The sequence below is a fragment of the Salvia miltiorrhiza genome, chromosome 8 (genome assembly GCF_028751815.1).
Source record: "Salvia miltiorrhiza cultivar Shanhuang (shh) chromosome 8, IMPLAD_Smil_shh, whole genome shotgun sequence".
In the NCBI taxonomy this organism is placed as follows: Eukaryota; Viridiplantae; Streptophyta; class Magnoliopsida; order Lamiales; family Lamiaceae; genus Salvia; species Salvia miltiorrhiza.
In genome coordinates this window covers 22354107-22369894 of record NC_080394.1, presented here as the reverse complement: position 1 = coordinate 22369894, position 15788 = coordinate 22354107, and the positions used below count along the sequence as shown (strand labels likewise).

General features: G+C 34.2%; 1 protein-coding gene across 4 annotated transcripts; it reads right to left on the bottom strand.

The window, feature by feature from the left end:
* Positions 1–55: 55 nt before the first annotated feature.
* LOC131001882 (acetolactate synthase small subunit 2, chloroplastic-like) lies at positions 56–7559 on the bottom strand. Of its 4 annotated transcripts, none has more exons than XM_057928513.1 (12): positions 7192–7558; positions 6505–6718; positions 6289–6372; positions 4941–5036; positions 4057–4140; positions 3510–3671; positions 2577–2660; positions 2307–2411; positions 2057–2179; positions 1464–1616; positions 622–687; positions 56–317 (listed from the first exon to the last, which is right to left on the bottom strand). In XM_057928513.1, the coding sequence occupies exons 1-12, from the start codon at positions 7539–7541 to the stop codon at positions 234–236; spliced, it is 1605 nt and encodes a 534-aa protein (XP_057784496.1). In that variant the 5' UTR covers positions 7542–7558; the 3' UTR covers positions 56–233. The 4 variants fall into 4 exon arrangements, with proteins under 4 accessions (XP_057784496.1, XP_057784497.1, XP_057784494.1 ...); XM_057928514.1 differs by having other exon boundaries at positions 4968–5036; positions 7192–7557; XM_057928511.1 differs by having other exon boundaries at positions 56–687; positions 7192–7559.
* Positions 7560–15788: the final 8229 nt, after the last annotated feature.

Genomic DNA, 15788 nt, shown 5'->3' with positions numbered 1-15788 from the left:
CGTGATTCATTATATGAACTGAAAAAAGATATAATGTGCATGTGTTAGCTAGGGATAAAGTGATTAATGTCTCAGATTCTCTCCATCGTTTAATGTCATGCGTGATAAGCAATAAAACAATAGTCTCATTCTGATCGGTTCCATTGCATAAGGTTTTTTTACTAGCATAAATAAATTTGGACAAGAGACAGAAAGAAGCGACCAACCAGAGACAATGGGTGTTTTTTGGTATACTACGAGGGAATGGAGTATCCTCTTAGGTATCTTGAATCCACGCCTGACTCCCGCAACAACGCCACCCTCCCGGTCCGTGCCACCTTGATGAACGATGAACGGGAAAAGGGTCAAAAGGGCAGCAAAATTGAATTTTATGTAAGAAAAGGCAACGAAAATGAACACAATGTGGCCACACTAACATATGCCAAATATATGGAGTTTTCCCAAAACCCAATTCTCAGATCAAATTCAGCAGTGTAACGGTGTTTTGAACTTTTTTCGAGTATCAATATGTTCGTTATCCAATACAACTTCACATGTTTGGTAGAAGCATGATGTTTCTAGATTAAATATTTTGAAAACTGCAAGTGAAATCAAAATAGGATGTGATTTAGGCAAACTCACCTCACAAATACCATAAGGCTCCAATAGTCTCTGGAGTGCGAGCATTTTATTGAAATCTCCGGTCACCTTGAAGAAAAGATTACGAATCAGTAACGGAGTGAATATGACTTCAGGGAGAATAAAATAGGTAGACGGCGTTACAAGAGAAGAATGAATACTTCTTGAATGATAGTGATATAGGTATAGAAACCAGAGCTGGCTTCCATACTGGGATTAACATACTTCAGTGCTTTAGGGTAAATATCACTTTTAACCCCAAAGAATGATGGACTTTGTTTGAAAATATAGAACGGGTCTACTTTTTCAGATCCGAAGAAGAGTCATGTTGGCAATCGGAAATATGCAGTATTTTCGAGTATAATTTCCAGGCATGGTTTCCAGTTGCCAACATTACTTTTCGGCACCAGAAAAGTGAGCCCGTCCTAGATTTAAAAATGAAGTCGATTTAGTTGGTCCTTCATCTATCATTATTGAAATATGAGATATTTCTAAGAAAATGTGCATACTTTGGGTTAAGAAATGATATTTACCCTATTCATTATGCATCAAGAATCAAATGACAACGTACTCGTGTGAGTTTTTTCCAAGATTAGAAATGCAAACATAGTTTATTCATTCGTATTTATTCATTCTAGTAGGTTCTTGGTATAGTTGTATATCAAATAAAATCATGAAGGTGCTTCTTGTTATAATGGACGACGTTCGAGACTATTCAACACGTAAACTGAACAATAAAATGATGCCTTGTTCCAGTTATAGACGTCAGAATTCACGAAACTGAGTAAAGAAACAAAATGAAACTTGCTGAATGGAAACAGTGAAGTCCCAGAAAGAAAACGTACCTCTAATGTTATTGTGTGATCGGAGACATCAACAGGCTTAGCCCGGAAAATGTTGGCGATATCAAGCACATCCCTTCTTGCAGCAGCATTTGCAGCAATCTTAATAAGCATGAGTTCACGCTCAGCAAATGGCAAGTGTGTCAGAACTTGAACCTGAAGGATTCATCAATGACCTCGTGTCAGCCATCTCTCTCTCAACGAGAAGTAAAACACACCCTTCAGAGAGTCACTTGAGTTATTAAATGTCACAACTAGACTCGTGAAATTTCTGAAGTTATAGGCTGTCGAATTTGAGATTGGCTATTAATATGCAAGGTCTGAGAGCATGCTGACTTTATACAGGTCAGATTTAAGAAGTTAAAAGAAAAATCAGCAAGGTAATGTAAAATCATCAAAGAGCGCTCAACAACATTCACAGCATACAGACTACATAAGACAAGACCAGGTAACTGAAGTGAAATGTTCTTCAAAAAATCATGCAGTCATTTAGAAACTATCAATACTCGTGAATAGATAAGAAATACATTTTGAGAAAAGGCTATGTAATGACAAAAAAATTGAAAGAAAATGAAATTGGAAGCATTTTACGTCACCTCATGAACATCCATCAACTTATAGAATTGCTGAACTAATTTGCCAATACTGTCGTCTGTTCCAGGAACGACAGTTGTTATGCGCGAAATGCCTTCTGTTTCTGCAGGACCTACAGCTAGACTCTGAACAGAATTCAGATAAATAATACACGCTACAATCAGAAAGCTATTGAGAACTATCAATAAAAAAAATAAAGTATGAATCTTAATGACAGAACAGAGATCAACACATTAAACCAAGACAAGTTACCTGAACGTTGTAGCCTCTCCGGGATATGACCCCTGTCACCAAGTTCAGTACTCCAGGAGAATTGTTGACGAGCATGGACAAAGTGTGCGATTGTAGCGCACTTGACTGTTGCAGCAAGATAAGAATATACACTAATCCACACGGAAAAGAGGGCCATTTTATAGGTTACTCCTTCCTAAATCATATCTACAAAATAATTTTTCAAATACTAGTGTTCGAAGTAAAGACAAACTATCTCATGAAGTTTTCTTCAAGAGCAGAAGTTCTTACATCTTCATCATAGAGGACACCCCAGTTGGCATCAAGAACTTGATGGTAGAAGTCATCATCAGATTCCACAGGATAAACATCACCCTTCAATCAAGTAAAAATACTTAATTAACAACTAATTCATACTCCCTCCGTCCACACAAAATATTCCATTTTTGCCATTTTGGGATGTCCACAAAAATTAGTCTTTTTCCATTTTTGGAAACTTTCTATCACATGGTGGACCCCTTTCACCACTCACAAATCACAATACAATTAATTATCATTATTAACACTACTTTGTAAGGTGGGCCCCTTCTCCACTCACAATACACTCAACTATTTTTGTTAAAACTCGTGTTGTCCCCTTCTAGGACTATTTTTTGTGGACGGAGGGAGTGTTAAATAAATGAAAAAAAAACTTACTAATCAAATTTAAAATTAGCATAGGTAGAGAATGATTCATATGACAAGATAGATTAGAATCTGAAACCTATAGCTAACATGGGTTAAAAGGTTACGAGGACAAATCTAGGATTTAATCATGCTAGGTGAGCAATATATTTACTTTTTCATTTGTTCAGCAGAGTTGAATGTGTTGATAAGAAGATATACGGGCAAGTCCAAAATATTGTTTACCAGGGTGAATTACTAAATTGCGTAACGTGTATCTGAAGTCATGACAAACAGAAATATTCATATATATACTTTACAACATAGAAACAAGAAAAAGAAAAGAGATGCTTGAAACGATCGGAAATTTTTAGTGGGCAGTGTGTCTGCCCTGAACATATATAAACTTATAAAAATCTTCAGTACATGGATGATACCGATTCGTGTTAACTACCTTCGTGCCCCAGAAACGAAACAAACGTACAGACATTGATCATTTAGAAAATCAACAAGAGGAATGCAGAAAAATGCTGTTGTAGGAGGCTATAGCAGAATATGTACCCCTGAGACACCATTAACTTTGCCATTAGTGTTCTTTTCAATTACTTGCTTACTGGCATTATCTTCCTTGATGGGTATAGTTCCCTGAAGATCTGGATAAGAAGCTGCAGAGAACCTCCAAAATGGAGCTGTTTCGCCCATCCTTTCCCTTCTCAATGCAATCTGAGTGAAGTAATATAGAAAAGAAGTTACACAAAGATATACATGAAACGGTATCTATTCTGGAGCTTCAATAAGGAAAACAAAACTTAGAGCTTCAACCAGTTCATTTAACTCAGTTGAATATCCTCCTGATCTATGATCAAGATAAGCGGCAGTGCCCTTTAGCATAGTTTGCGAGACTAACATACTAGAATTACTACCTCCATATTACCCCAAAGGAAAGGACACATTCAACCATCAACAGAGAAAGGGAAGCAATATATTAGCAGTTTACAAGATCAAGAAAACAGAGATATTCTTCTCCATACAATAACATAAGTCGAGCCCAACAAACTCTGCCACATGCTCAGATTTCATCAGTAAAACAAACACAAAATATTATTACCTTTCCAGTTCGTGCTAGTTCTTTGATGCCAAACTTACTGAGATTTCTCAGGACCGCTGCCATCTTCCCAGGGTCTCCAGTGACCTGTGTATATGTAAGGAAATAAGCTCTAAGGGTCCATTTACTTTGATGGAAAAGGAGAGAATACATATATTTTCGCCCTTTTTCCACCATTTTCACATATTTATTATGATAAAAAAATTTCTCCGGGCAGAGTGGAATATTTTCTCGGGCAGCTCATTTTCACTCATTTTCTCTTCAATGTTGGATAATATTATATTCAGGTAGTGGTGTGAAAATATTTTCCAACATTTTTCAATACTTACATCTCTAGTAAACATATGATAAAACGAGAGGAAAGGTAATATTTTCTCATCTTTTCTTATCCATCCTTTTCTAATGAAAATTTTACAACCAAAGTAAACGGCACCCTAAGTGATATAAAATGACGATAGCAAAAATTCATTCAATGCCCACTTGGATTAGAGGACATCACAAAAACTAGCTAGTTTTCAATTGTAAAATTATACGAGACTCAATGATTAAAATGAGTATATACATGCACACATAAGCAACATGTGATGATGAAGCTGGAGGAACATATAACTATCGAAATTATAGACATTTCTTTAGAGGAAAATAAGGTTGGGAAATGAACTTTCCATTTAACATGGCCTGAAATTTTAATAAATCAAATTAGTTTCACACTGAGTTGCAGCACAAGAGATCTCTTCATCTTTGTCCATTATTGCATGTTCCAGAATAAGTCCACATAGGATAACTTGCAAACATCTTATTCCTTCAGCAATTAATATTCACTCACACGTCAACCATCAAGGTTTTTCTGAATAATTCTCTTGACAAGCCAAATGAAGCATATATACCATGGGAACCATAAAAAGAATCCCAACCTCCATGGTCAAAGTGTTTTCTGATGTGTCCACGATATTTCCCCTGAAGATGTCCGATAACCAGTTAATCTGAAAATCAGTGCCATAATCAAAAGAACAGCAATAGTGAGATTATCTAAATAGCTGCATTAAACTTGATGGGGGCATGGCTAATTATGGCAATGTCAGTGGGACTCCTAACAAGACCTCGGAAACTTATAAACTTAGCAGGAAAAATAAGAGCAGAAAAAACACACACTGTTTTTCCAGAGGCAGAACCATGAAAATGTAGTACTCTACTTACTACAATGTAATATCTTGAAGCGCAACCATGAGTTACTTTAACTAGAAAGAGAGAGACTCTAGTCCTTGTCAACTACAGCCTGAACTTCCAGTGTATGTTATCAGGTCAAACATGCTGCTCCTTCACTTTAAGATGTTGCAACAGTTGAATTGCACAACTGAGATAAGTGCCTGAGCTCAACTTTCTTGAGGTTAGCTTCATTACGTTTTTTTGATTCAATGTACCTCAAAAACATCCTTCGTAATGTTGCACCATTTCAGAACAGGAAGACAATTAATGCAAGATATAACTTGACATAACCTTTTGGAGAAAAACACAACTCTGTGTCATGCCATACAGGTCCCAAGCTCTACTTAGTAACTAAATGTTCACTTAAAGTTGCAAAATAGTGTGTGCATGTGTTGGTCTAGTGGTAGAGTGTTTTGCAGGTTCGAGTCCACCATCACGCTATCTTTATGATTATTAGTTCATTCAGCGAAAAGAAAAAGTTGTAAAGTAGTGTTCTCAGGCATCAAATTTTTTGCCTTTTCTGAGGAATCTCCATTTGTGAAGATACAACTTTGTGCAAAAATTAAAAGACATAATCTGCAATATAGTGAATCCTTTCTCTAATCTCCTTTCATGTTGTTTCCCTTAGTGGATGAAGTTAAAAGTCAACTCTTTTATGCATTTAAAGGAAACATCTTCATTCAGTTTAGCTGAATATATGTATTAAGGCACTTCAGGTACTGTGGTGAACTGATCACGAGCCCAAAAATCAGTATAGATGACATCTATTTAAATATATTAGGAGCACCTCTGTTACTAACTGGGAGTTTATGTTATCCAAACTTAAGTCCATGCACATCCTAAAGTTCCAAATTGCACTAAGATTTAGTCTATGAGACTAATTTACATATCCAACACCAAGTAACATAGAACTCTCGATAAGATTTATGCATAAAACTGTTAGCAAGATCATCTTTCAAGTAATGCTAAGAGATGATGATACTTAGGAAAAGTAAATAAAAAGAAAAGGGATGAAAAACTTCTCCATACTTCTCCTTTAGTATTGGAATCTGCATTGAGCTTTACCAGCATTAGTTCACGTTCCACTAGTGGTTCCTTCGACAAATCTTCCACCTGACATATGAGATGGGAAGACAATAAAGTACAGCAAAACATAAATATCTCAAAACACAAGAAAATGTACTTTTAAATTGGAGACTGGGTACAGTTAGAATCACATTTTAAAAGTCACACATAGAGACATGCCTTCAAGACATTCACAAGCTTGTTGAGTTGCTCAACAACTTGTTGCAAAATCTTTTCTGTTCCAGAGACAACTATGGTGAACAGAGCCTTGTCCTCGTTCAACCCCACAGCCAGAGACTCGATATTGTAGCCTCGACGAGCAAAGACACCAGCTATTCGATTTATCATACCACTTTCATCCCCAACAAATACTGAGATGGTGTGACGCTTTGTCCTGAAATAATTCAATTCAGTTACTATTCCAACAGTCCTTCCAAACATTCATCCACAAGAAACAGATTCCAAATAAAACAACAACTCCTCTCAAAATAACATAATAATTCCAAAATCCGACTAACATATCTAGAAAACTATAAACACAGTAATGCACTAAACTAAGGAAATCATTGCCGTAACAAATAAAGGCAAAATGTTTAAGAATTACAGTCATTCAAAACAGTCCAAAACCTACCAACAAAAAGGGGAAAAACCAAAAAAGCAGAAAAAAATTAATAGCACGACTAGAATAATTCCACTTGATACTAAACAAGCATATTAGCATAATTTTACAATTCAATACAATAAACAATCACATTAAAGCATCGCTTTCAAGCTCATTCAGTAAACTCTCGCCAACTGGTACAGTAAAAATCATTAACCTCTTTTTATCCATGCATGCTTCTACCACAGACACATAAATGCGCGTACCTGGAGGCGGCGCCGGGAAGCTGCTGCAGAGGAGGAGTAGGACGGGAGTTCTGTGCGAAGGAAATGCCAGCATCACCGTCTGAGCTACCGGCGTTAACTGCTGCATTGGCTATTCTTAATTGCTTCGGCGGCCTGAAATTAATGCTTCCGAATTGCACTGTACTGCTTGAGGTGCTGAAATGCTGCTGCTCTATCTGCGCCGCCGCGCCGGTGACTGACCACCGTGAAACCGCCTTCGTCGCCATTGTTTCCTCTCTCTCTCTCTCTCTCACAGCTGCAGTTGACAGTAAAGGAGAGAGAGTGAAAGCAGGGAGGCTAAGGCTTACAGAGAAGAATTTAAGATCACCCATAATAGCATGAAATATTCAGTGCACTTTTATAATCATGAAAAAATTGGTATAGGTTTTGCAAAATACAATATACATTTATGAAATAAGGAGACTTAAATTAGCACTTTAATTATACTACAAACTACTTCTATCCTACTAATAGTGGCAAAGTGCTTTATAGCACATAAAATAAGGAGACTTAAATTAGCACTTTAATTATACTAGTGTATCTCTCGCACTACGAACTACACATATAATATACTTACTTCGTTTATCGAAAATATAATCAAAATATCAGAAGAAAAAAAAGACAAAATAAGAAGAAAAAAAGGTTTACAGAAAAATTTAAACACGTTCGATCTTTAGATAAAAATATATAAATAAAAAGACATTTAATTTATTGAATTTATATCATTATATTTTATAAATTTGTTTATTTCAGATTCAATATATATTGTATTAAATAATTTTTCTTGATCTTTAATTTAATATACCACACAAAAATAATAAGATGTGTTTTGTGTAAAGAATACAAAAAATAAAAATTTTAAAATTGCATACTACACGTCTTTTTCAAAAATAAATATAAATGCACATTTTAAAAAAATAAAATACTATGATTAAGAAAACAATAAAATTTGAAGATCATATTATCCTAATTCATTTCATTCATGAATGAAAATTTTCATTTGACAGATCATGCTAAATCATGTAGTTCCGAATTTTAATTTAATCATGTCTTTGATTTCATTATAAGTCAGTTTTTAAATGATAGCGAACAAATTGGGTAGAAATAAATTTTATTCAGTTTTTTTCCCCATTATTTTCGGCAGTTAGTATTAGATTTAGAGTAGTGGATGTATATTTTTCTAATTCCAATTATATCCTTGCAATTGTATTAAATTAAATTTACTTTGCTTTTTATATATATAAAAATTGTTAGTTAGATTAAACATTTCTTACATTTATGATTAATTAAATTGTTGTCTTTCTAAATTTTGTCTAAAATTTTAAACTTAAGAAATTTTATTTTAATTAATTGATTTCACTTTAATTTGTAGTTAAATAAGATAATAAAAAATACGGAAGAAAATATAAAAACATCAGGCAACAAAGGTTGAAAACTGAAATGATTCAAACAAGTCTCAAATTGATTGCATGTTTCAACAATTTGAAATCAAAATTTCAAATCTCATTAAATTTAAACTCACACCAAAACTAACTCTATAAAAGTAGAATTGGAGTCAGATTATAGCAAATTAAAACTCTCATTACACAAAAAGAATTCACCAGCCTTCCACCCCAGAAAAAGACAAAAAATAGTAAACAGGAATCTCTCCACCAAGGAAATGAACAACATTATTCAATTTCTTCTTGATTCAGCTGAAGTCTCAGGCTAACGGAAAAATCTCAATTTGAAGGATCAACAATGCGGCTGAGCTGGTCGTGATTCGTGCTCAGGCTACAGAGCACGAGGATTTTGATGCACTGAATGACAAGCTAATAAATGCACCAACTTGATCTAACAGACTGACTGAAGGACAACATGCTAACCCGTGCCCAGATTCACTCATGCCACCTTAGCTCTTTGGTCAAAAGGCTCAGAGCAAAGTCAGCCCCTAAAGTGTATACTCTCCTTAATATTAAATGTCTCTGAATATGCATTAAATGTGAACAAAATCGATCATCTACCCACCGTGGACAAGCATAATGTGTCCACCACTGATGTGGCAATTTTAATTTGGAAAGAGAATTAACATATCTTACTCTAATTAAAATTATCTTACTCTAATTAAGATTGTCATATCAATGGTGGGCACATTATGTCTGCCCACGGTGGGTAGGTGATCGGTTCTGATAACTTACAATTCATACAAAAGATTCATATAGAGCTTTGAAATAAATAATCTAATTAAAATTATAAGTCATGTTTTGTCAAAAAATTCAACAATCATTAAATCCACAGCAACCATAACATTATCTAGCCGTCGCTCCAAGTCAATATTATTTATAACCTATAAGGGTGCATTCATTCTCTTTAATTGTAATTTTATCATGGAAAAAGAAGGAATAAACAAATTTTTACCCTTTAAATTCTTCCTTTATTTTCCAGAGCTTTGAAATAAATAATCTAATTAAAATTATAAGTCATGTTTTGTCAAAAATTTCAAACCATAACATTATCTAGCTGCCGCTCCAAGTCAATATTATTTATAACCTATAATGGTGTGTTCTCTTTGGTTGTAATTTTATCATGAGAAAAAAAGGAATAAACAAAATTTTACCCTTTAAATTCTTCTTTTCTTTTCTCTCATTTCCTACTTGACCCTTACTCATTCCTCATTTTCACTACAAATGCGGGATAATATTATCCGCTGTTAAATAGGAAATTTCCGTTGTTGCGATCCCGTTACTTAGCAATTTACACGGCTGCAGTCCCGTTGACAATTTACACGGTTGTGATACTGTTACTTGGCAATTTTCGCGGTTGCAATCCTGTTGATTTGTCAACTTTCAGACTTCTCACTCGAAGCTTACTCGTCGACTTCTCCTTACTTCTTCACTTCGTCTTTACAACTTTGTGAGAGGTTACAGAGAGGGGGGGGGAGTATCCAACTAAGTGAACACACCGTTAAAATGAAGAAAATATCTGAAGTTCAATGTGTTCAATGTTAGGCTTATGATGTTTACATTAAAAACACCTAGTTTTGGAACTACAAATGTATTCGCAAGTTATTCACTTGAAATTTCAATGAAGAACTAGTTCCAAATCATGATAGTTTGATGGTTTCTAAGGATGTATCCTGAACCTACACATCAACTTCATGCATGTTTTCCATTACCGCCATCACACGTCTGTTTCTTCCGATGTATATATAGATCGAAGATTCAATCTAGTTGTTGGATATAGCCTTCTTCAAATTTCAATATGTTGTTCTCTTTGAATTCTTCCTGTTGTAGCAATGAATGACTGAATTGAAAGATCTGCACATTTGAACATGATTTTGATGTTCAACAGTCATCTTTATACTTTCTTCTGAAAAATTGCCACATCAATGGTGGGCATATTATGCTTGCCCACAGTGGGTAGGTGATCGGTTCTGTATAAGTTATATCGGAAGTGTTGAGCCACATAATTGAATTTGCTAGTTAGAAATAAGATTAATTACTAAATATTATTTCTTCCGTCCCACTCTAATAGTCCTGTTTTTATTTTCAGGACGTCCCACTAGAATAGTCTTGTTTCTATTTTTTATAATAATTTTACACTATAAACAATGTGGCCTCACACACCTTTACACAAGTTTACATTCAAAAACCAAGTTTCTTAATCTTTGTGTCAAAAATAAACAAGACTATTCTACTGGGACGGAGGGAGTACATCCTTAATATTTATAGTGAAAATAAATAGACATTTAACGTTATGTTTTATGCAATTAGGTTCCTAATATTTATAAATTGGGAAAATAGGTCCTTCTCATTCATAAATTGAGGCAAATAAATCTTTATGCCTAACGACTGTGAATGTTAGGGACCTATTTGCCACTGACTAGGTCAATCTTGATGAATTTTCTTCATTATAGGCATTTTGCTTCAATTTTTCACTACATAAATGAAGATTTAAGCCTTCTTCCCGACTTTCTAACCGAGAGAACATGGGAATCTTATTTCTTGTAGAACTCCCAACTACAACTATATTTAAAGGGTACTCTCCTCCCCAGTTCAATCTTCAATTTATGAAATATGAGCCTATTTGATTTTCAATGTAAGTGTTAGAAGTGTTTTATTCCTTTTAATTTCATATTATATATGTCTTTCTAAATTCTTAATTTATGTCTTCTTAATTTCATACAATGTTTTTAGTAATTTTATAAATAAATTATTGCATTAAACGTAATTTGTGCATTTATTTAAGATAATTTATGTATAAATTATTACATTACCATGTCAAATATATATGATTAGTGATTTGATCTCTCTCTTCATTCAGGGTCATACATGGCATCTCCTACATCATTTTTTAATATTCTCATTTTGTGCATTTCTAATTCATATATTTTTAAAAATATTGAATCTCACATCAATTTTTTTAGTTGTCATCACCGACTGAAGAAGCTATATAAAAATATTGTAATAATATTAAAATATAATTCAATCATCTATCCTACATGACATCCTCATATATTTTCATTAATTATCTAAATTATTTATTTGATCTCTCTATATTATAGACATTTAAATCAAAATTTTGATTAAGAAATTGTACTATAAATTATATGTTAGGAAAATTATACTCCCTCCGTCCCATTACAAATGTCTTATTACTTTTGGACATGAAGATTGAGAAATGTGTAATTAGTAAATAAAGTGGGCTGGTGGAAATTGTTTAAATATTAGGTATAGAGAGATTTATTATGTGTATATGTATCAATCTAAATAAATACTAAAGTTATACTCTTAAATACTACAGTAAAAAACAACTCTTAAAATAAAAACTACAAACCAACAAAAATGTATGAATTTTATGTAGAACACATATGAATTTACTATATAAATGTATAAATTGCGAAAAATATTTTTTTTGCTACCTATAGGATTCGAACTTAGGACCATGAATTCATCCAACAAGGTGATGAATCAACCGTAGATCTTGATGATCTAAGGGCTCAAAATGAATTCTATTTTATACAATAAAATGTGTTTTTATTATAGACCTCCCCTATATGTGTGTGTGTGTGTGTGTGTGTAAGAAGCAAAAATATCTCTAACTTTTACATTGAAAGTCAAAGGGGTTTTGGCAAATAAAATTAGGAACTATTTTGTAATTGTAATTTTAACGTGACTTTTGGAGTTTGGCAAATTAAATCACTACCTTTTCAATTTTTACAATTTTGTCTCTCCCATTTTTTCCAATCGTCGGAGTGCTGAAATGGAGCTTACATGGATTAGTAAAGACGACGTCTTTTTTGTGAGGCCTAAACGATGTCGTTTCGTACAATTTTAATTAAAAATTCCTCAAATTAAAAGAGAATGTATCATATATTTGCACCCTAATTTTCAATATTCAACAAATTTACTGCAAACAATGTCGTAATATGAATATTACGTGGCGAACTAATACATGTAAACTCTAATTCAATAATCTGGTGATCGGAAAAATTGGGGGAAGGAAATTATAAAAATTATAAAGGTGGTAATTTAATTCGCTACACTTAAAAAGCCACATTAAAATTATAATTTCAAAATAGTTCGTGATTTTATTTGCCAAAACCTTAAAATCAAATAGAACCCCAACGTTCACAAATTCAGACAAATAGGTCCCTAACGTTCACAATCATTAGACAAAAAAATTTATTTGCCCCAATTTGTAAATGTTAGGGACTTATTTTCCCCAATTTATGAACGTTAAGAATTTAATTGTATAAAATATAAATTAGAGAGCTATTTATTTTTTATTATAAATATTAAAAGTATATTTATTATTTAACCCTTAAAAATATAAAAGAATGTAATAGTGAGCATAATTGTTTCAAAAGAATAACAGTTTCATTCCGTTCGAGGTAAATAGTGGCACATTTTTTAGATTTTAATATGCGAAAGAATAACTTAATTAAAAATTCAGAAGATTAACTTAATCCAATAATTGAAAAACAAGACGAATACTACAAAAATACACAAAGCTGTGTAGCTCAATAAATTGTTAGAGATACAATGCTTGGAGGCCTATTACAATGAGACAGAAAAGTAGAAGATCAGAATTACAACGAACTAAACTATATTGAGATTACAAAAATGAAAAACCCGTAGAAAAGTGTAGCCGAGTCGAGGAGGATCCTCTATCCGCAAAACGAGATACGTCCCGGTAGTGCTCTCGATTTGGCGTGTCGTCTCCAAAGATAAAACGGCTTCGTCTCGTGGGTAGCAGCACCGCGGACCAACGAACTCCGGCGAACTGAAACGAGGCGATAACAGAACTCTGACGATGAGTGCAGTGAGTATGCGTGGATGCAGAGTGCTTGTATGCTCTATGTTCTGTATGTTGGATGCATGGAGGCTATCCTTATAGGCACAGACCACATCAATAGGGGAAGCCTGCAGTCTTAATAACCATTGATGGAATTCAAGTGTTGCTGGAGAGTTGTTACTCTTGTAACATCGCTGTTTGAAATCTGTTGGGTAACTCCCTCCCGTCCCATTATGACGGGAGTTACAGAGGTGTAGAAAGCTTCTAGGTGGGAGACCAACGGGTCCTCCCGTCGAGTCGAGCCTCGTGTGCACGTGTAGGCCCAAACGGATTGGGCCTCGTTCTTTGGACCGAAAAATCGTTGGTCCAAAAAAATAAGGTCCGTTGGGAGCTAAAGGTAGGCCCAAAGGCCAGTTCAAAGACCAATTGCCAAGATCCAAATCCACGGCCACGCGTCGAATGTCGGGTGACGGGGCCGGGCAGGCGGCGGCGCGCGCGTGGGCTTTACAACAAATGATAGTAATTATGAGATACAAGAGGGAAAGGAAAAAAAAAGATTAATGTGAAGTACATGTTAAGAGCATCTCCAATGCATGGTGTCTTAGGGGGTGTCTTAGATGGTGGTTCCCACCTAAGACACACCCCTCTCCAATGCATTGAGTCTTAGAGAGTGTCTTAGATCCTCATTTCCACAAAATACATATTTCTACACTTCTATTTTTAAATTCTCAATTTCATTAAAATTAAAATTAAACATTACAATAATTAAAATAAAATTAAGACATAATTAAAAAATTACATAATTTTAATAATAAAAAATTATAATAATTAAAATTAACAATAAATATTACTAATTTAAATACAATACAATGAATTAAATAACAATAATTAAAAATTGGGCTAAAAATTAAAAAGAATTAAAAAAGTCAAATCAATTTTACCTACCCACCCACCGCCCCACTCTTTCTTCTTCTTCCCCCATCTCTCCCCAGACTCCCCTCTGTAAATTTTTCGTTTTTTTTTTTTTAATTCTTCTTCCCCCATTTCTCATCTCTTCTTGTAATTTTTCGTTTTTAATTTTCGCGCGTCTCCCACACGCGACCATCCTTTCTCTTCTTCGCCCTGGGTCGCCCACTCGACACGGCCTTGCACCTGGCCGGCACTCCAACGCTGCTCGCCTCCCAGCACCCCGGATCGACACTCCCTTCGACCCCCCGACTGGAGATGCTCTAATGGTGCTCACAGGAAATGTGCATCATTCCTCCTTTTATATGCAAATCACATTCACTTATTTTCTTCACACAAACTAAACCACTTAATTCGCCAACAAAATTGTCAATTATCACTAAATCAAAACTAAACTACTAGATATTTTGCACTTCTTAATAAACCTTTTTCTCTCTCTTCTTAGATTGCTTCTTACAAACATCTAAATATTTTACTCCACCTCACAAAAATATAAACATTTCTATTTTTGTACATTACAATCCCTTTACTTTTTTTTTTTTTTTTTTTTTTTGGTCGATCAAAGTCATGTTAGATGTTAGTAGTTAGTTCCCCATCCACTCCAAGAACCACCTTATCTCTCCATTCACCAAACTCCAACCTTATATCTCCAATCACCAATTCGTTCCCAAGAGGGATCGAACCCGGGTCACTTCACTTAAGTGAGGACCCGGTGGCCAGTGGGCTAAGCCCCCTGGTTCCTTTACTTTTTTATTTATATTTTTCATAAAATGTGATCCCCAGTTTCCACTTACAATATATTTTTATTTAATATTTTTAAAATTCGTATATAATTTATTAATGTTCATGTAAGATCTTGTGTGTTTTATAATTTGGTCCCCTCCATTTATTTTCTATTAGTGCTTTGCTTTCTGAAAAAGTTGTCATGAAATTGACACGCCTTTCACGATATCTTGATATCTTTAACAATAAATTGTGCGCCCCCACTTCCCAAACTGTCTCTGAAAAACAATCTAACAGAAATAAATTTGTAGTTATTGTAAATTTGGTTTGCTTAAATATAACTGGTGCTTCTATTTATGATTCAATATGTAATGAAAAAAATCCTATCCTAAAGATCTGCATCTCTATCGTTATTTGTAAACACAACCGACCTAAAAGTATTTTTCATTATTGTGTTTTATTCTAATACCTCCGACTGCTAACAGTATCATCAAATTTACACTACATAAAAATCAAAATCTGATTTATTTCTTTATCTCTTTGAAGTCGAAGGAGAAAAGGAATAAATCAAACTTTTTCAATTTCTATGTGAAATATCTCGCACAAAATCCATC

Excerpts from the sequence above, each read along its gene's own strand:
- LOC131001882 (XM_057928511.1), bottom strand. The coding sequence starts at position 7,541 with ATGGGTGATCTTAAATTCTTCTCTGTAAGCCTTAGCCTCCCTGCTTTC. Across the intron at positions 5,037-6,288 it reads ATTCCAATACTAAAGGAGAA|ATTAACTGGTTATCGGACAT; the intron begins GTATGGAGAAGT and ends ACTGATTTTCAG. Across the intron at positions 688-1,463 it reads ATCACACAATAACATTAGAG|GTGACCGGAGATTTCAATAA; the intron begins GTACGTTTTCTT and ends CTTTTCTTCAAG.